Source organism: Caenorhabditis elegans, chromosome IV (assembly GCF_000002985.6).
Source record: "Caenorhabditis elegans chromosome IV".
Classification (NCBI taxonomy): Eukaryota; Metazoa; Nematoda; class Chromadorea; order Rhabditida; family Rhabditidae; genus Caenorhabditis; species Caenorhabditis elegans.
Window position 1 is genome coordinate 3,564,654 of NC_003282.8, and position 19,389 is coordinate 3,584,042.

The 19,389-nt window shown below is 34.9% G+C and overlaps 5 protein-coding genes and 3 non-coding genes across 12 annotated transcripts; 5 read left to right on the forward strand and 3 right to left on the reverse strand.

Moving 5' to 3' along the window:
* Positions 1-547: 547 nt before the first annotated feature.
* Positions 548-3,201, forward strand: sre-5 (Serpentine Receptor, class E (epsilon)). Its single transcript, NM_067972.6, has 6 exons — positions 548-843; positions 1,701-1,825; positions 1,873-2,028; positions 2,076-2,195; positions 2,276-2,488; positions 2,883-3,201. Exons 1-6 carry the CDS (start codon positions 558-560, stop codon positions 3,159-3,161), a joined length of 1,179 nt encoding a protein of 392 aa, NP_500373.2. The 5' UTR covers positions 548-557; the 3' UTR covers positions 3,162-3,201.
* Positions 3,202-4,325: 1,124 nt separating this feature from the next.
* Positions 4,326-13,117, forward strand: otpl-1 (the record flags this gene model as incomplete). 3 transcript variants are annotated; one of them, NM_001307511.1, is made up of 16 exons in its annotated part: positions 4,326-4,340; positions 4,418-4,526; positions 6,066-6,252; positions 6,395-6,461; positions 6,728-6,784; positions 6,839-6,966; positions 8,903-9,026; positions 9,138-9,242; positions 9,426-9,564; positions 9,614-9,884; positions 10,340-10,515; positions 10,601-10,687; positions 10,862-11,061; positions 11,397-11,639; positions 12,230-12,404; positions 12,802-12,977. In NM_001307511.1, the coding sequence occupies 16 exons, from the start codon at positions 4,326-4,328 to the stop codon at positions 12,975-12,977; spliced, it is 2,259 nt and encodes a 752-aa protein (NP_001294440.1). The 3 variants fall into 3 exon arrangements, with proteins under 3 accessions (NP_001294440.1, NP_001380142.1, NP_500374.2); NM_001392283.2 differs by lacking the exons at positions 4,326-4,340; positions 4,418-4,526 and having other exon boundaries at positions 12,802-13,111; NM_067973.4 differs by lacking the exons at positions 4,326-4,340; positions 4,418-4,526; positions 6,066-6,252; ... (1 more) ...; positions 6,728-6,784; positions 6,839-6,966 and adding an exon at positions 7,819-7,993 and having other exon boundaries at positions 12,802-13,117.
* On the forward strand, positions 10,755-10,808 carry B0212.8. Its single transcript, NR_053050.1, has one exon. It is a non-coding gene; the product is annotated as an Unclassified non-coding RNA B0212.8 (non-coding RNA).
* A 794-nt stretch (positions 13,118-13,911) lies between the features above and the next one.
* On the forward strand, positions 13,912-14,881 carry Y37E11B.2 (Enhancer of polycomb homolog 1-like). The gene is made up of 4 exons (NM_001383067.3): positions 13,912-13,927; positions 13,973-14,084; positions 14,133-14,307; positions 14,361-14,881. Exons 3-4 carry the CDS (start codon positions 14,185-14,187, stop codon positions 14,487-14,489), a joined length of 252 nt encoding a protein of 83 aa, NP_001370305.1. The 5' UTR covers positions 13,912-13,927; positions 13,973-14,084; positions 14,133-14,184; the 3' UTR covers positions 14,490-14,881.
* Positions 14,236-14,962, reverse strand: Y37E11B.16. The gene is made up of 2 exons (NR_131464.1): positions 14,933-14,962; positions 14,236-14,277 (listed from the first exon to the last, which is right to left on the reverse strand).
* Positions 14,621-14,639, reverse strand: Y37E11B.11. Its single transcript, NR_053051.1, has one exon. It is a non-coding gene; the product is annotated as an Unclassified non-coding RNA Y37E11B.11 (non-coding RNA).
* A 5-nt stretch (positions 14,963-14,967) lies between the features above and the next one.
* On the forward strand, positions 14,968-16,339 carry Y37E11B.1 (C2H2-type domain-containing protein; the record flags this gene model as incomplete). Of its 2 annotated transcripts, NM_001028270.4 has the most annotated exons (4): positions 14,968-15,460; positions 15,525-15,608; positions 15,656-15,745; positions 16,088-16,339. In NM_001028270.4, the coding sequence occupies 4 exons, from the start codon at positions 15,345-15,347 to the stop codon at positions 16,299-16,301; spliced, it is 504 nt and encodes a 167-aa protein (NP_001023441.1). The 2 variants fall into 2 exon arrangements, with proteins under 2 accessions (NP_001023441.1, NP_001367317.1); NM_001380152.1 differs by lacking the exons at positions 14,968-15,460; positions 15,525-15,608; positions 15,656-15,745 and having other exon boundaries at positions 16,101-16,301.
* Positions 16,317-18,253, reverse strand: blos-7 (BLOC-1-related complex subunit 6 C-terminal helix domain-containing protein; the record flags this gene model as incomplete). Of its 2 annotated transcripts, NM_067976.5 has the most annotated exons (3): positions 16,317-16,475; positions 17,040-17,216; positions 18,010-18,253. In NM_067976.5, the coding sequence occupies 3 exons, from the start codon at positions 18,243-18,245 to the stop codon at positions 16,415-16,417; spliced, it is 474 nt and encodes a 157-aa protein (NP_500377.1). The 2 variants fall into 2 exon arrangements, with proteins under 2 accessions (NP_500377.1, NP_001368345.1); NM_001380153.1 differs by lacking the exon at positions 18,010-18,253 and having other exon boundaries at positions 16,415-16,475; positions 17,040-17,200.
* Positions 18,254-19,389: the final 1,136 nt, after the last annotated feature.

The following is a 19,389-nucleotide window of genomic DNA, read 5'->3' on the forward strand; positions in this document are numbered from 1 at the left end:
TTTTTTAAAAATTTGTTTTAAATAAAATATTCCCACTATAATTTAATTAAAAACTGAAAAAAGACCAACGTATTTTTTTAAAAATTAACATTTGAATTTTTAGCAAACATTATAAAGAAATATATTTTTAATTTATAATTTTCAAAAAATTTCGAAAATTTTTCATTTTAATTCGGGCTAGAGTAAAATGTTTAAATAAATTTAAAACCATTTTTCCACTACTACCTTAATTTTTTAAATATTAAATTTCTCACCGAAATTTAAAAAATGTTAAAAATGCATTTTTCTATCGAAAAATTTGAAAAAAAAAGCTGAAATTCGATTTTTCCGCCAAATATTTAAAAAACATATGCTCCAAAGTTGTTCTTTTTCTGTATTTCTGATCTTCAAAATTTTATAAATTTTTGTACATATATTTTCCCCCTAAATCGTAATATCCCAACTATAATTTTCGTTCTCAAAAAATCGTGCCGGTAGTAGGCAGCCATGTAGGCACGCAGGCAGGCATGCCGAGCCTAAATTCATCAAAATTATCAACATTTTTCAGATTTACCAAAATGTACCTCCTGAACCCCGGCTCTATGTATAAACTAACAGTAATGAATATGACAACAGCTGCAATAGAGCAAACCGATGCAATATTCCGAGCCGCATTGATTTTCGAGTGGATCCTTATCAGTATAGGCTTCGGGGAAACTATGCTTCTTTGGTATTTGCTCCGATATACTAACCAGTACCATCGGAACTTGGCGATGATCGTCGAGCAACTCCCCAATCAATATTTCCCGTCACTACTGGCAAGAATGTACATGATATATAAACAGTTGACGATTTCTAATACAGGTATGGTTTGATAAAAAATTAAAGGAATTTTTCACAAATTTTGGGTATGGGAAAGTTGAAAAATAGCATTTTAATTAGTTGAGAAGAGTTGAAAAATTGGATTTCAAAAAATTGAAAAAAAAATTGAATAATTCTAACTTTCAAACAATTCTAACTTTGTTTACAAACAATTCTAACTTTTCAAACAATTCTAACTTTTTAAATTTAGCAGGTAGCAAAAAGTTGTCTACTAGCACAATGTGAGAAATTTAATTTTCTATGTTTTATCAGTGAACAACTTTTTGATAGCTCACATGTTTCTTGAGATATCTGAGTTTTACAAAAGTAATCTGCTCCAAAATAATTTCGAAAAAAAAATTGAAATATTGAAACTAATTACCTCAAAAACTAGTGTAGTAGGCCTAAATTGTCAACTAATAAATTATATCAAATTGGTTTTCTATATTTTGATAATACTAGTTTTTTGATAGTATCATGTAGTTTTTGGGATAAATTCGAAAAAAAGAGAAAATTTTTTTTGACGTTAAACAATTCTAACTATTTGAATTTTGCAGTCAGCAGAAAATTGTCAATTAATAAAATCTAGCAAATAAAGCTATTTATATTTTATACGTTGACACCTTTTTTATACTTCACACTGTTCTTGAAATACCGGGGTTTTTAGAAGTGTACCCACTTAATAATTATGGTGAGAGACTAAAATATTGAAACTGGATTATCTCAAAAACTAAAATAGATATCAAAAAGTTACTAACTGAATAAATGTAGCAAATTGAATTCTCTATATGTTGTAATTAATAGCACTCTGATATCTTCAATCACAACAAAGTTATGGCAATTAAAAGAACAAATTTCAGCTGATCTAATCGAAGACCAGGGCTTCCTTTTCGCAGTTTGGCTCCGAAATTCTCTACTTTTTGTGGCATTTTATTTTGCTCCGTTTCCAGTTATAGAACGATGTTTTGCAACTTTGTACATGCACGTGAGTGTTTTTTAACCCAAAAAGTGCTCTTATCACCTTTGTTTCAGGACTATGAAACAAATAAACGGCGATGGATATCGTATCTTTTGAGTACAATTTTATACATTTTCGCGATAACCTCCGCGCAATTTTTCATCTTTGGGTCTTCAAATCGCGAAATTCACATTTTTCTGATTACCGGCTTCAATTTGATCGCTTTTGGGGTATATTTTTAACTGCATTTTTTTTGTAAAAAATTGGTGATTTTCAGTTAACATTTGTCATGGAGCGATACAACAAGAAGAGGTACTCGAAATTGCGGAAAAATGTAAATTCCGACTATTCGTTGAGTGTGAGAGCACAATTATCGGAGAATATCAATAGTACTCTGGTGAGTTGTACATAAATTTTTTCCGCCTTGCCTGCCTCGCCTGCCTCCCCCAATTGCCCCCAAATTTGTAAATTTTCCAGCCGTTCAAAGTGATGTGCTTCTCGATCGCCTTTTTTGCCTCGCTGTGCACTTCTATGCTCCACGTGGACGAGTGGACCGAGTCGCAGACGATACGAAATTGGGTTTATATGGCTTTCAATTTTAGCTGCTGGTCGTATGGTACTTTGGTACCATTCTTCATGCTGGCCTACAATCCGCTGTGGCAGAAGGAGTTGAGACGATTGGGAGGAAAGGTAAGTACTGTAGGGGTACTGTAGGGATACTGTTAAGGGTACTATAGTGGTACTGTCGATTTCTCTTGGGGTACTGTCAGAGTCCCGTGATTGTATTGTAGGGGTACTGTTGTGGTTTTGTAGGGGTACTGAAGGGACACTGTCGGGTACTATTGGAGTACATAAGGAGTCCCTTGAAAGTAATGCACGTGTACTGTAGAGATATTGTTGAGGTACTGTAGAGGTACTGTAGGGGTATTGTATGGGTACTGTAGGGGTACTGTAGAAGTACAACAGGGATGATTTACCGCTCTTGTACTGTAAGGTAGCTATAGGGGTACTTTAAGATCCTTGTATTGGTACTAAAGGAGTACTGTAGGTGTACTGTAGCTCTACATAATTTACACTTTTCCAGTTCTGCTGCTGCCTATGCCCGGCCAATCGAATCGGAGCCGACCAGACTGGTCGCAAACGGCCACCCACAAAAGTCAAAGACACTTTTGGCAAGAACTGCAACGTGGAAGACGCGGAGCACACGACAATCTATTTCTCACAGCTCAACGCCGACTGGAATGCTCCCACCGAGCAAAAAAAGCGACGGGAACGGAAAAACGAGAGGTTATCAATTTCCGATGCTCAAGCTCAATCTGTTATCACTTCAAGATCGATATCCAATCATTCTGTTGTTATTTGATTTCTTTTTTTTTGAGATATATAAAACAAAACTTAAAATATCGTTATCAAGAGGTGTATCCAAAGAGTGAGTAATCTTTTGAGCCAATATTTGCTCAGGGCCCGCCGAGGTGTCACTATATTTATGGCCGTTCTTGCAACTGGTTTTGTTTTTTTTTTGAGAAAAAACCGTCTAGGTTCCTAGGTGCGTAGGTACGTAGGTGCCTACATGCCTTCATGCCTACATGCCCACATGCCTACATGCCTACATGCCTACTTGCCAACATGCCTACATGCCCACATGCCTACATGCCTACATGCCTACATGCCTACATGCCTACATGCCTACATGCCTACATGCCTACATGCCTACATGTCTACATGCCTACATGCCTACATGCCTACATGCCTACATGCCTACATGCCTACATGCCTACATGCCTATATGCATACATGTTTGCATTCCTTCATGCCTACATGCCTACATGCCTACATGACCACATGCCTACATGCCTACATGCCTACTTGCCAACATGCCTACATGCCCACATGCCTACATGCCTACATGCCTACATGCCTACATGCCTACATGCCTACATGCCTATATGCATACATGTTTGCATGCCTTCATGCCTACATGCCTACATGCCTTCATTCCTACATGTCTACATGCCTACATGCATACATGTTTGCATGCCTACATGCCTACATGCCTACCCCCGAACTTTGCTCTTTTCTCATCTATTGTGCTCTTTTTTGTGACACACATTTTGGCAGATTCGAGGGGTAGTACTTGTGCAAACACTATCAATATATCAATTACCTATTGGCACTTTGCTCATTGAGCAATCAATTCATTTATTTTAGTTTTGTTGTTCGGTGACACTTTTTTCTTAATTTTTTGAATCTTTTCAGTAGGGCTTCTATGTAAAAACGCCTACCAAAACGCCTGCCGTGCCTTCCTCGCGCCTCCTGTATAGTGTGGCGCGGAACCCAAGAAGTGTCGGCCGCGGCTTGTCGCCATAGTGTAGGCGAGAGACCGGCATGAGGCAGGCATGTTGAAGGCAGGCAACAGGCCCTGAAACCGCGCCTGCCTCCCATGGAAACCCTAATTTTCAGCACGATATTTCAGATGACACGGCCAGATTCTATAGAATTGGATAGTATTTGCGAAGCAGGGGATTCCATGGATGATTTGAGGGTGAGTGAAGCTTTGGCCAGAAAATTCAGAAAAAAAAAGTCACATTTTTAAAATGTTTCAAAATTTACTAATTTCAGGAAATACTATCACATACTGAAACAACTCCAACTCGAACGCTTCCAACGAGATTTGAGAGAATGGCCAGTCAGATGACTTGCCCTGTAATTTCAGAAGAGGCTAGCTTTGGTGGGTTATAACTATTTTTAGATGATAGGTGTGAAAAAGTTGTCAACTGACAAGTTGCAGGAAATTTTGTGGGTAATATTTTGTAAATTTAAAATGTTTTGATTGTGAAAAGAATTCCAAAAAAAGTTTTTTTGGACATAAGGCTTGAAAAACTTTTTAAAAAATATTTCTTAATTTCATCGAAACCTTCCTCAATCAAAGAATATTTTTTGCGTGTTTCATGTTTGGAGTGCTCTTTTCTCTATGCTCGAGGGATCATGTACGACATGATATTTGTGTTGTCTTTCCCCCTCCTTATAATATTGACCATTGAAAAAACAGGTTCTTTTCGTGTGCCAACCGATCTTTCGGCTTCTGCCAAAAAAATGGCCCCTTTACTTGTGTGTCTGCTCCTGTTCAACGGAGTACGTCATTTTTTACACGTATTACTTTTTTTTACCAAAAAAAGTGAAAAACCTCGGAAATTTGAGGTTTTCAAATAAGTTTGGCTGGAATTTAAAATTTTAATTTTAATTTAATTTTTTTTGTTTTAATTCACACAAAAACCCATCCCGGAGGTGCATACTTTCTTTGGTCAACATTCAGTTTTTTTTGTTTCAATTCGTTTCAATTGTGGTATCGTATTGTATATGAAAACATAAGAAACATACACCCTTTTTTTCATTCTTATTGAATTTCAATTTTTGTCCATACAGTTTGGAATGAAAAAACTAACTTTTAAGCAATTGAAAAAAAAACCAAAAATTGTGGAAAAAATTGCATTCAAAAATATATTTTGGCTGAAAGTTTGAATTTTCTGGTTTATAAACCACGAAATTCCCATGTTTTTTTAACAATTTTTTCTTAGCTCGCCTGTTATGATCAGTTGACCGGTGTTATTGACCCCCGCAACCGGGTGCTAAGCTCCGTTCGCACTGACCATTTGCTCTTTCTCAGAAGCTTGCTCCCCCTCCACCGTCCGTGGTAATACCCAATTCACGGTTCCCCTGTATATGAACAATTGAATGCGAATTTATCGACAAAAAGCACATGGAATTATGCTCCTTGTGCTCCGCTCTCCGAGAGGGAAATTTTGGAAAACCGGTGTGCAACCTCCGACCCTCGGCTAGACCTGTCATTTTCTTAGCGGTTTTTTTTGGAAATTTTTGATTGATATGATCTCATTATTTGCGAATTTTTGAGATTTGTGAATTTTTGTAGTTCTAGAAATTTTAATTTTTTTTTTCCGAAAATTTTTTTTGGTTAGAAAACTTTTTTGAATTTTGGATGAAATTTATGTTTTTTTTTATTTCAAAAAATCAAAAATGTTGAGAAAAAAAATTCCCAATTTTTAAATATTTTTCCATGAAAAACTATATTTAAAAAAAAGCCAAATTTTATACAAAAAGTTTAAGCTGTACCCACTTCGGACCACGCCCATACAATTTAAATTTCATGCAAATTAAAAATTCCTAAAAATGTTCAAATTTTTTCAAATTTTTCTTAAGTTTTATCAATTTTTCCAAATTTTCCCTCCTAAAAAATAATTGAAAAATTCAGGTGGTGAACCAGACCGTCCCCTGAGCCGTTGCCTATCTGAAATCCGGCCGGCTCCGCTACCAAATCCACGTCATCAGTCACCCCGCCGCTTCTCCCTTTTCCGAAGGCCGTCGGCTTCTCGGGGTACTGTAGATCGGCGGGCTTCCGGGGAATTTACGACAGCTTGGCTGAAAACCTCGAATTTTGAGTAAGTTTTTTTTCTGATTGTGAGGTGTTGAGTTGGAAAATGGACTGGAACTATCCGAATATTTTTTAATTCCCATCAAAAAATTGGCAAGTTTTTACTAGAATTTTCCTGGAAAACATTTTTGTAAATTTTAATTTTTCAGCTTGCGACAAGGGGTCGAAGAGCCGGAAGAGCAGCAAGAACCAGAAGAAGCTATGGGAGTGCCGACAGTGAGCCTTTTTTTTTTTTGAAAAACGTCCTATCACTTCGAGGAAAAAAATTGCGCTCTTTTTTAAATTTAATATTTTGCATTTTGCCAATTAAAAATTTTTTCAAGAGAAAAAAGAGAAATTCCCAGAAATTCCTAAAAATCTAGATTATCAAAAAAAAATTTCAACTACCAAAGTATTTAAAAATAAATTCTTTCTTTCTGGTTAACATATTTCATTTAATTTCCCCTACCACATAGTTATAACTCAAAAATTAATTTTCCCAGCAAGCCGACCAACTGGACCATGTACGCTTTACGAGCGGTATTGAACGACCAGTTCAGGTAATAAAACGTGCTCTAGAATAAACATAATTTAAAAAAACCGAATTTTTTCAGCTAACAAGAATTGATTCAAACTACTCGATTAGTGAAAACGAGGAGGAAAGCGAAAATGGGTCGACACTGGATATTGACAAGACTCCCGAGTCTGCAGAAACCACTTGGCTTAGGGATAAAAAGGCAAAGTACGTACGTAGGTTTAAAAAACAGTGAAATAATATTTTCGGATAAATTGGCAAAAAAAATGGGGGAAATATTTTATAAAATTTTTGAGAATTAATTTTTAAAATTTCAAAAAACATTTTGAAAGTTGGTGATTGACAAATTTTTCAGCCAATGTTTTGTGTAATAAGTAGTTTTTCAAAAAAGCAAATTTTATAAAACATTATTCAAATTCAACTTGATTGAAAATTGCTCAAAAAAGTTCAAGTAACTACCGAGATATGCCAAGTTTAACAATTTGAGCTCAAAATACCTACTACAGACTTTAAGCGGTTGCCTACAGACAATTTGTACAAAAAATCATTTTAAACATTTTAACAATTTAAAAGTTGCATCTTGTAAACTCGCCAAGTCAAGACAGTTTTAAAAAATAGCTGTAAAAATACCTACACTAAACTTCAAACCTGCATATCTCCGCGGAGCTGGGAGCTACGAAGGATTTGTCCACTGACAAAGTATAGAACATTTGGTGAACAATAATTTGTTAGTTAATAATATTTTCAAAACTTTGAAGCTCATATAATATATGGGAGTTTTAAGTTTTTGACTTTTGTGAAAAACTAGCAGAATTTCGAACAGTTGTATATCCGCGTAAAAATTAGTTATCACAAAAATGTCAACTGAGACCACTGTTCAAATTTCATGCTCTTCCACTTTTTCCGGGTTCAAAATTTAACCAAAATTCTACAGTACTACTAAATACCATCTTGTTCTTCCCTCAATTCTTACGCCCCTACCAATCCTATAATTAGCACTACTTTCAAAGAGAGCGAAGAATATTCAGAAGATGTTCCGCTGATCATTCTTTCTCATTCAACTAATAGTAGTATTTACCAAAATGTCTTTTCAACAAGACATACATCTCACAACTAGACGCAATCCAGTGAAAGCTGAGGCGGCTTCCCCGATGGGAAGAAGCCTCCGCTCACTGTTTCAGTCGGCCATGATGAGACTGTTGTCGGTGGCGGAGAACGCGGGTCCTAGTGCTAGGTTTGTGGTGCTTTTGTCATATCTTCTTGTATATTGGAGTTATAAAAAATTATTAGCTAAGATGATATTGTGCATAAAATGTTCTACTATTTGTCAATTGACAACTTTCTAATAACTTCTCCGCGGAGATGTGCTTCGTTGAAGTTTGGCTTAACTTATATTATTTCAAACATTAATATCTCGTGGAATATTAGAGATATTAAAAATTGTTAAATGTCATAATATTGTTCATAAAATTTGTTGCATGTTGTTAGTGAGCAATTTTTGATAGCTTCTTTCTCCGCGGAGATATGGGTAATAAAGTTGGAAAATAGTTTCTGTTCTTTTTTTTTTTTGGCTTTTGTCTTAATTTTTCAAACCTCCATATCTTATTGAGTATCAAAGTTATCAAAGAAAATTTAATAAACAAAAAATTTCTTATAAAATTGTCTACATTTTGTGAGTTGACAAATTTTCGCTCAATAAAATTTGTAAAGTATTGTTGTTTTTCCAAATTCAACTTTTGAAACTTTTATATCTCCTTCAATATTAAAGTTATTAACAAAATGTCAATTAACAATTTAAAATACATAAAAATTTTCTACATTTTTATAATTTGCAACTTTTTGATAACTATTGTGCCCGCGGAGATATAGGCTTTTAAAGCTGCGGTGCGGGGTGGGGGGGGGGGGGGGGTAGTCATGTTTTGGGGAGTGGTACTGTAGCCTTCGTGGTTTAGAAGTACAACTTTAAGACTGAAAATGAATTTTCACGTTAAAAATAATTAAAAATGGTAAAATTCGAAAGAAACTGGTTTTTTTTTGAAATTTTTTTTTAAATAAAAAACATTTCCAAAAAAAAAATTTTCTTTTGGAAAGTTTTTTCCACTAAATTAACTTTAAAATTCCAAATCTAATTGAATATTTCTAGAACATCACTACTCACAGCATGTACAGTATTCTACGCACTGTTCTTAACCATTTTCTCACTGGTACTCGAGCTGGCTCACTTGCTCAATGATGAGGAATCCCGGAAGCTGAACAAGAAGGATATTGTGAGTTGTAGCCGGAAATATGCCAGAAAACTAGATAATCGGCAATTAGACCCTTTTTGAGGATTTTCGGCAAATTAAAAAAATTTCAAAGTTTTTTTTTTCCATTTTTAGATATTTGGCCTATACATGTATGGCGGGTCTCTGTTGTTCTTTTTCTACATGTACATTGTCCTACTACTCAACCCAAGATGGTATTCAACTATGGAATATTTGAAGGTATGCTTGAATTTTTCCAAGAAATTCATTCGTTACCGTCATATGTATTTAAGGAAAATCCATAACTTTTCATAATTTTAGAAAAAAAATCGAGGAACTCTGGAAAAATGTTCACCCAAAAAATGTTCAACCAATAGTCGTCAAAAAATCAATATTAGAATTCCAAAAATCAATAACTTCCAGAAACTCTTCGGAATCTGCAGAACCAGTCCCAAAGTTGCTCCATCCTCAGACTCCCTCAGCTCAGCTGCGGCGACAGTCCGGAAAGTGACCCACAGTAGTCCGTCGGCGGGCAGTTTATTTCTGAGATTGGGCTCTGTCGGTAAGAATATTTGGTTGGATTTTTTCTAGTTTATCGACTATTTTTGCAGTTTTCGGTGTGACCGGAGTGGTTTACTACGCGTTTCTGGTATTTCTCTGTGAGCTCGACCCGAATTGCTCAGCGCTGTCCACCTCGTTGGATGTCTGCGCGATTCTGTTCATTTTCATCCAAATGCACTTTATTTTTTGCAATTGGAAATTATCGATTACCGGGTCACATATGGTGGCGAGGGTTGGTACCATGCATTTAGTCGCGGCAAACTTATGGACATGGATTCGTTATGTTCTTATGGAGGAGGGCGTCATGGAGAAGGAAATTAGGTTAGTTCTGAAAATTGCCTATTTTTGTTCGTTTTTTGCCATTTTTTGCCAGTTTTGCCTGATTGAGCCCCTCCAAAGCGCTTTACTAATATTTTGGCTGTTTTAGACAAAATTCTGCCAAATTTTACCCCGACTGTCTAATTTTTACCTTTTTGCCCACTTTTGGCCGGTGAAGGTATCGTCAATTTTTGCCCAATTTGTGCCCGAAAGTCCAATTTTTCTTTTTTTTTTTGCCCGTTTTTTTGGCCGATATATTGGGTTTTTCCCGTTTTGACCAATTTCTGACCGATTTTTTTCCGATGCTCTAATTATTTCTTTTTTGACGGTTTTTCGGTTTCCCCCGTTTTAGTTCATTTCCTATCCGATTTTTCTTTGTTTTTGACCAGTTTCTGCCCAATTTTTGCTCTCATTTCTGTCCAATTGTCCAATTTCTGCCCATATTTAATCATTTTCAGAGAAGTGTTCAACCACCGCCCGCCGGGCCATAACTATATGCGGAGCAACTCCTCCGACTCGTCGTCCTCCGCCGAAAACTCAATGGAGCAATTTTTGGGAGACGGCTCACATGAAGATGAGCATTTTGAGAAGAAAATTATGCCTGGCAGTTGTCAAGCTGTTGAGTGTATTTTGGGTGAGTTTTTTTTGAGAACTCCAAAAATAATTTTATTGGAAATTCGAACAAATTTGTTTTTAATTTCAAATCATCAATTTTTCAGGAAGTATGTCAGAAATAATGTTCACCTCAATTGTCGAGTACTCCTTAATAGCCGCGGCGGTCATGTACATTGTCTGGAGGAATATTGGTGAGAACCTAACAAGAGAAAATTTCAATATCTTCGAGAAAATTTGAGATTTCAAAAACTTGTTAACTAACATTTTCTAAACTACATTTTGTTAGTTGACAACTTTTTGATAGCTATTCTAGCTGATAAGTTATATCAGTTTTACTTACATTTCACGATTTTATATTTTTGTAGGCCGCCAAGACCAGGGCTCCACCTATGTTAAGCGAAAGCACCAAATCCGTGTAGATTGCTCCAAAACTACTACTGGACTATTTCTGGGTCTAGCTTTCTTGGCAGTAACATTCACTTCAATGGTGGTTTATTATGGATTCACTATGATGAATAAGTCACAGAGCGCGGCGTTCGTCTACGCGTTTACTGACATGTTTCAGGTAAGAGGGTGTAACTTGGGAACTAGATGGGCTAGGGGAAAATTGTTGACTGATAAAATGTGTAACACTTTATGATAAATAAATTGATAGTTGACAACTTTTTGATAGCTATTACAGTAAAGGAGATATATCAGTTTTTTTTCCAAAGGTGGCGCCGTTTGAAATTTTGTTATTACTTTGACCTAGCATAACTCTGCTCATTTCAGCTTTCTTATAATTTTGCCAACAAGATATTTAAAATTTAATTTTACACATTTCACAAGTTGACAGCTTCTTTCTAACTCTCACCATTCAAAAGTTATGCGACTTTCTAATTTTTTAAATAATTTTTCCAGTACGTCCTCTCAACAATCGGAGTTCTCACCGCTATCTATCAAATGCGAGCTCTCAAATATTTCAATAAAAAGACGAAATTACAAAATTCGGATCAAGAACTGTTGGATCAAATTTTGCTTTCAATTGGTTTAGTCGGAGAGCTAATTTATTCCGTAGCTGGACTCGTCGGGCTCACCGGAGAGAAGCAGTGGACCAATTTTTCATTTATCTTGCTTTTTGTGCATATTTTTAGGCTTATTCAGGTGTGTTTATGGGCTTGTTGTAATAATGCAATAGAAAAAAGTTTAAAATGAATTGAAAATTGAAAAAAATCATTTGAAAAATCATTATTGGAAAACAATTTCCAATTTTTTTAAAAATTTCAATATTTCCTTTAAAATTTAAAAATTCAAACAAGAAAATTATTTACCGATGACTTCGAATTTTTGGTTACGGTACTCGGTGTTTGCGTACTCCCCGAGCTACCGTACTCCCCCGCGAAATTCAAATTTAAAGCCAAACCTCGAGAAAAAAGGATTTTAAGAGTTTTTAAGAGAGAAATTATTATTTTGAAAATTTGGTAAATAGTATTTAGAAAGCAAATTTTAAAACAAATTTTGGAAAAACATTCCAGTTTGTTTAAATAAAATTTTTCAATTCAGAATTTCCTTTGAAATTTAAATATCAAACTCAAAAATTTTGAACTCAATTTATGACTTCCAAATCTAGATGTGAAAATTACCGGTAAATTTAAAATTTTGGCTGCTGTACTCGGTGTTTGCGTACGATTCAAGAGTGAAATTGCATGGAGAATTCAAATTTTTACATAAAAATCTTCTAAAATGATTTTCAGGTTGGCACCCAAACGTTCCTATTACACGTGGCAAGAAGTGTCCGAATGGGATGTGAGCATCGAGAGGCTCAACCTGGAAAGCAGGCGATTACGTTTTTGCTCACTGCGAATTTAGCCATATTTTTCATGAATTTATTTGAAAGTGAAAAAGCGGGAGTTTCTGAGATGATCATTGGTGAGTGGTTTTGAAGTATTTTTTAAAATTTAATTTTTTTTAAAATTGAAATTAAATTAATTTTTTTTTCAAAAATTTTAAAAATGCTATAACTTTTTAACAAATAATGATATTAAAAAATTGAAAAAATGATAATCTGTAGCAAATTTAATTTTCTACAATTTACTAGTTAAAAATTTTTTAATAGCGTTTACCGTTAGCAAGTTATGCTAGTTTTTGTCGAACCAGTCAGTTTTTGTTCTAAAAATGCTTCTAACTCAGAGGATCCTTCAGATATCAAAAAGTTGTCAACTTACAAAATATTGCAAATTCTATTTTTTACAACAACCTAGTTGATAACTTTTCGATAACTCTTGTCTCCACCTAGATACCCCAAAAAATGTTCCAAAAATTCCAGAATACTACGGAAAGCGCTCGTGGGTCTTCCTTGTGCGAAGCTTCTCCCCACTCACCATTTTCTACCGATTCCACAGCTCTGTGTGCTTCGCCGAGATCTGGAAAAACGTATACGCTGCTAAAACTCATCTGGTGCACAACTCGGCAACCTCCACAGCTACTCCTATTAATATTTAATTTTTTTTTGTTTTTCGAAAAAAATTCGAACAATTTTTTTTGGTATTTTTAATTTTGTTCTATTTGTAAAATGTCAACGATGTTCTTTTTGTTACGGGTTTTCTGGATTATGAACCTATTTTTAATGAAAAGTTTGTATATAGTTCTAAGATTTTATAATGATTTTTGAAAATTGGAAAAAAAAAGTTGGAGGCTTACTTTAGGCTTTCTTAGGCTCAGTCTTAGGCCTACTCAGACTTAAACTTAGGCTTAGGTTTAAGCTTAGTCATATGCCTACTTAGGCTAAGGCTTAGGTTTAGGCTGAGCCTTAAGCTTAAGCTAAGGATTAAGCGTAGGCTTTTGGATCATTTTGGGTCTAAAAAAAGCAAAGTCTCAAAGTTCGGTACTCCACCTTTAATACAAATAATTAATACAAAATCAGAGTATAAAAATGTAAGAAAAATACAATTTTTTGGTCGAATTCCATGATTACATATAAGTGGCAAAAACTGAGTAATTGTCCCTTTTTGCCAGTAAATAAAAAAATTTCAAAATTTTTTTGTTCAATTTTATTATGATATTTGACCAGTTTGGCACCGAAGGAGTAGTGTTTTACACTTTCCCCATTGCAATATTGGCGCTATTCCACCTTCAATAAATGTTAGCTGGAGCCTAATTTTGGCCTAATTCTCCAAAAAGCCTAAATTCTCCAAAATTGTTTAGTAAAGAATGTTCCATACCTCGGCCCTGTTTCCCACTACCAAGTGATTTATTGCAGGTTGGTACATTTTCTCTGTTCTCTCTTCCTCCTCTCCTCTCCACCAATTTCGAGTGTCATTCGTATTCCAAGGGCGACTGTGTGCTGCCCAATTCTTTGATTTTATCGATTTTTTATGGATTCTACTGATATTTTTCTTCGACCTGGTCTATATTTACGATATGGAATGTATTGTAGCCGAATCACAAATTGCGTAAGTTATACATACGATTTATTCTGACAATATAAAAATGTTCAGCTTAATTGGAAACTTCGGAGATATGCAATGCATAGTAGCAGAACATGTATAGATTTTATAAGATTAAAAGGACAACATAGTGTTATAATGGCTGCCCAATTCTGGAGTAGTGGTAGGTCCAAGATTGCAGCTAGGAACAAGATTGCAGCTAGATACGCAGACAGTTAGACAGATTGTCGATCTCGACTCCGTCATTGACCCAAATTGCCTCAATGTGTGCCTGCTTCTCCTCATCCGTGAAATCGTCTCGTGGCCATCCGGATGTTGGAATGGAGACTCTTCTTCCACCCGATCGAGTCCTGAACCTGCAACCAAGATCAATGCCTTCGCTGAAAGTAAGTGTAATAATAATAAGAGACGTAGACGTCGTTCGTTCTTTTTCGTTTAGCCTTACCCCATGCAATCTCAACAGGAACGATTCCAATCTGTACTTGACCACGATGATATGGACAAAGTTATGATGGAATCCCCAAGTCTTTTAAAACATATCGACCCATTGGAATATCACAAAATATAATAAATCGCATTTAATGCATAATAGTTATATTGAAGTATGATGCGGTATTGAAGCACATCTAACACATGCACTATAAACATTCGAACTTATTATTTAAAGCCGCATTGCCAAAAAAAAGTATTCTTTAACTAGTCGTGTAATTGTAAAAACAGTCTTTGTTATCTAATCTCCATGTCACCCAAATTAGTCAATAATTGTTAATTAGTCAAATTATATAATTTATAAAAAGCCATATAAACTAATGCCATTTAAAAAAAAAGAAAGTTTAAAGACACACAGAATATTAGACTCCACATATCATTTCAAGATTCTTTTACTGCATTTATTGTCATATCTCGATACCATGTCTCACCCAAATTATTTTGTTTTTTAATAAACTTTTTATAATTTTTAATGGAATTTTCGATCTGGTTTACAACAATTTCCAAATTCAAAATACTTACAATTCTGGGGAAGTTAGAAATTGCTTTTATTATACAGATGCAGACAAATGCGCCTTTCGAAATCGATGTGCAAACGCGCTCCATCGTCAATAGCTCAGCCCAAAAATTGTTTCTCGTAAGTCATTAGCGGTTCATTTGTAAAATATGTTTCAAAAAATGAATCTGAATTCCCGGTCTTGACGCGAAAACTTTCGTTAAATGCGGAAATGTGTTTTCAAAGAGTATTGTAGTTTCCGGATATCGAGCTGTACATCTTCTTGCAAACCTCGCAAAATATCGATTTCCTATTTTTTTTGCATTCTAAAAACTCGAATTAATCATTTTTCTGTTGCCGAAAAAATAGTGCGCACAGAGAAGGTGCTCGAGACGACGAGACAGAATTGTCCGCGCAGTAATTTTTTTTTCGGGTAAAATGAACGATGCTCCAAGTACGAGTAGAGACGCCGCTCAATGCGAAATTTGTGGACGAATTTTGAAGTCGGATGAGAGTTTAAGAAAGCACGAGAGGATTCATGACGAGGCTGAACGGTAATTTTCCGAGAAAACCTTGTATTTAATTAGATTAAATAAAAAATGTGTTCAAAAAATTCAGAAAACTCGAATGTTCCACGTGCCAAAAGCGATTTCATAACGCCGAATTGCTCCGAAAACACCAAATTGTTCATGATATTCCAAAGTAGGTTTATATTATGCTGAACAATTAAAAAAAGGCAAAAATTCCAGAAAATCGATAATTTGTGAGGTTTGCGGCAAGAAATACAGCTCGAAATCGGCGTTAGCAAAACACAAAAGGACGCATGAGACGGATAAAAGGTGCAAAATAAAATTAATTTTTGGGAGTTCGCAAAAAAAAACTCAAAAACTGTACTTTCTGCAGAAATTATCATTTTTAGATGGTTTTTTTAAAAATATTAAACATCAAAATTTTATAAGAACAGACAATTTACAGCCGATTTTTTTTCCATTTTGGAGCGAAATTTGTTAATATTCGGCTACTTTGCAGTAAGAAATGCCCAAATTTATAGAAATTAATAACATTTTCATACTGTTTTTTTTTCGGAAAAATTGAGAATTTTATAGTTTTTTTATCGAATTTTATAAAAAATCAGCCGTTTTTAAGATATTTTTTTCGCAAAAAAATACGTATATTTCCAGATTCACATGTCCAATGTGCTACGCGAGTTTCGATTTAAGTGATCCATTCAAGATCCACTTGCGGAAACATGATAATCTGAAGCCATTCGGGTGCAGTTATTGCTTCAAGCAGTTCTCATCTCGATCCGTGTGCCGTCGTCATGTTCAGCTGATGCACGAGAATCAGAAGCGAGCCGGTGATGGAGATAATGATGATGATGATGATATTGATTGATTTGTGTTGGAAAATATGAATAAATATTTACATATATACTTGGAAAATGGGAATAATATACGAAGCATAAGAATTATAAAAAATTGAATAAATTATCATCAAGGGGAATATAATTATTTAAGACTTCCATGAAACAGCGTCTCGAACAGCTCGACGAGTCGTCGCATTTCTTTGCTGAAAATTTTAGAATTTTTGGCTGAAAATTAAACTATTTTTGGAATAAAATTGCAGATTTTTAGGCTAGAATTTCAGAATTTCCTAATGAAAAGTTCGGCCATTTTAGCCTAAAATTTGAAAATTTCTAGCTAAAATCACAGAATTTTCGGTTTAAAATTACGGTAGTTGTGGCTGAAAGTTTCAACATTTTTTGCTGAAAAATCCATTTTAGCCAAAAATAACAGAATTTTTAGCCGAAAAAGCTGAAAATTGGCTGAAATTTGCAGAATTTTCGGCTAAAAATGCTGAAATTTTGTTGAAAATTTAGCTATTTTTTTCCATAAAAATGCAGAGATTTTAGCTCTAAATTGAAAAATTTTTGGGCCAAAATTGCGAATTTTTAGGATAAAATTTTCGAATTTCAGACCGAAAATTTCATTATTTTTGCCCAAATTTGCGGGTTTTCTAGGTAGTTTTTTCAGAGTTTTTGGCCAAAATCATACAATTTCTGACTGAAAATTTCAGCATTTTTAGCCTAATATTTCAGAATTTCCAGCTTAAAATCTCCGAAACTCGGCTCACATTTGTCCGGCAAGCTTCTGCACATTTCCCATCGACTGATTGACTTCTTCCACTTTTGCCAGCATTGCATACGTGGATTTGACGTTCGCATCGGCCTCGTCGCACGCTTTTTCGACGCCAGAATTGTAGCATTGCAGGGATTCCAGTGTGAGATCCGACATTCCGTGAAGGGAACCTCTGAAAATTGCAGATTTAATTTAAAATTTTTTTTTTTTGATTTTTCTAAATTGTTAGAAGAGAATTCTCAAATTTGTTTATAATTTTCAGATTTTTCTTTATTTATTTTTCCAAAAAAAGTGGAAAAATTCAAAAAAAATGTTATTAATTTTTTAAAACTGCAAAATATTCAGATTTTTTATATTCCTGGTCTTTGTTGATTTCTCTCAAAAAAAATTAAAAAAAAGGTCGAAAATTTAATTTTTTGACGATTTTCTACAACGTGGCCTAGAAAACGAGAAAGCTCGGCCACAAGTCGTTTTCTCAGACTTTTTCTGTGTTTTTTCGCGAAAAATTTATCTTTTTCCAAAAACTTTGTCAGTTTTTGCGGATTTTTTCGATAAAATTTAAGAATATCAGTTCTTTTTCTCACATTCTTTGAAATTATTAGTCTCATGGAGTAGAAAAAGAAAAAGCTCAGCCACCAAGTGTTTTTCCACGGCCGGGGGATTACTGTAGGTTTGTTAAAAAATTAATTTCCAAATTTTTAGAGGTTTTTGCATTGAAAAAATAATTTTCGGTTTTTTCTTTATTTTTTTGTTTTTTATTTTCGATAAATTAGAAAAATGTTTTTAAAAAACAAAAAAAAAAACGTTTTTCTTTTTTTTTCCGACAATTTTTTTATATTAAAAAAAAAAAGGAAAATCCAAAATTTTGCAACATTTTAACTTTTTTCGAAATTTGTTTCCCAATTTTCAGCATTTCCTAGGTTACTTTGTGCTGAAAATTCCACTCTTCCAAAATTTTTCAGCACCTCATATCCCTAAGCATAGTGTCCATATTGTTTACAATTTCCTTGGTATGCGTCTCCAGATCCACCAGAATTTTCGGATCGGGCAGCCCGGCGGCGGCGGCCCGTTTCGGGCTGGAAATCCGTGCACTTTCACGGATCCGTTCTTCCAAATCGTCGACTACGAAGGACGTCTGCTTATTTGAAAGAAGTGGCTGGGAAGTGGTCGGGGTGTCCGGGCTTTCAGTTGAAGTTGACATGATTTTGGGCTGAAAATTGGGAGGATTTTCAGGTTTTCAGATTTGTAATGGGACGATGCAACACTGCAACTTTTTCCTCACGAGGGACGAGGAAAAGTGGTTTCTGGGCCATGGCCGAGGGTCCGACAAGTTTCAGCGGCCATTTATCTTGCTTTGTTTTCCGCCTGTTTTCTTTTGTTTTTCACAGCCTTTTCTCATTTTTTCTTATTAAAACTGATAAATAAATACTTTTTGCAGATGCTAAAACAATTTCCAAGTAAAAAAATTATGTATTCGGTGGGCAAGCAGCGGTGAAAGTGGTCAATGCAATATGATGGATTACGGGAATACAAAACCTAAACTTTTTCTGAAACATGATACATATGCTGCTTAGATGCTGAAATTACCTGATTTTCATAACGAGACCGCTGAAAAAGTTTTGAGATTTTCAAAATTCACCTTTTGGTGAAAAAGTCGAGATTTTCGCACAAGTTGAATTTTGAAAACCTCAAAACTTTTTCAGCGGTCTCGTTATGAAAATCAGGTAGTTTCAGCATCTAAGCAGCATATGTATCATGTTTCAGAAAAAGTTTAGGTTTTGTATTCCTGTAATCCGTCATATTACAATGCCCACTTTCACCGCTGCTTGCCCACTGAATACATAAATTTTTTACTTGGAAATTGTTTTAGCATCTGCAAAAAATATTTATTTATCAGTTTTATTAAGAAAAAACGAAAAAAATCGATGAAAAACGAAAGAAAACAGGCGGAAAACAAAGCAAGATAAATGGCCGCTGAAATTTGTCGGCCCCTCGGCCATGGCCTAGAAACCACTTTTCCTCGTCCCTCGTGAGGAAAAAGTTGCAGTGCGTGGGGACACATCTCTCATATGTCGAGAAATGCGGAGAAATTCCGGAGAATTTGCGAATTTCACGAAATTTCTCGTCATTTCTCCGCACACTTTCATTGCAAAAAATGTGTCGAGAAATTACAAGAAATTCACTTGCATCGTCCCATAAGAAAGCAATTTTTGGAATTTTTTAAATTCAATTTTTGAGATAATTTTCAGAAGATTTTTGGAAATTTCTAGAATTTTATGATTTTTTTTTCAGAAATGGGAAAAATCGTATAAAAACCAATTTTCGAATCGAATTTTCGGAATTTC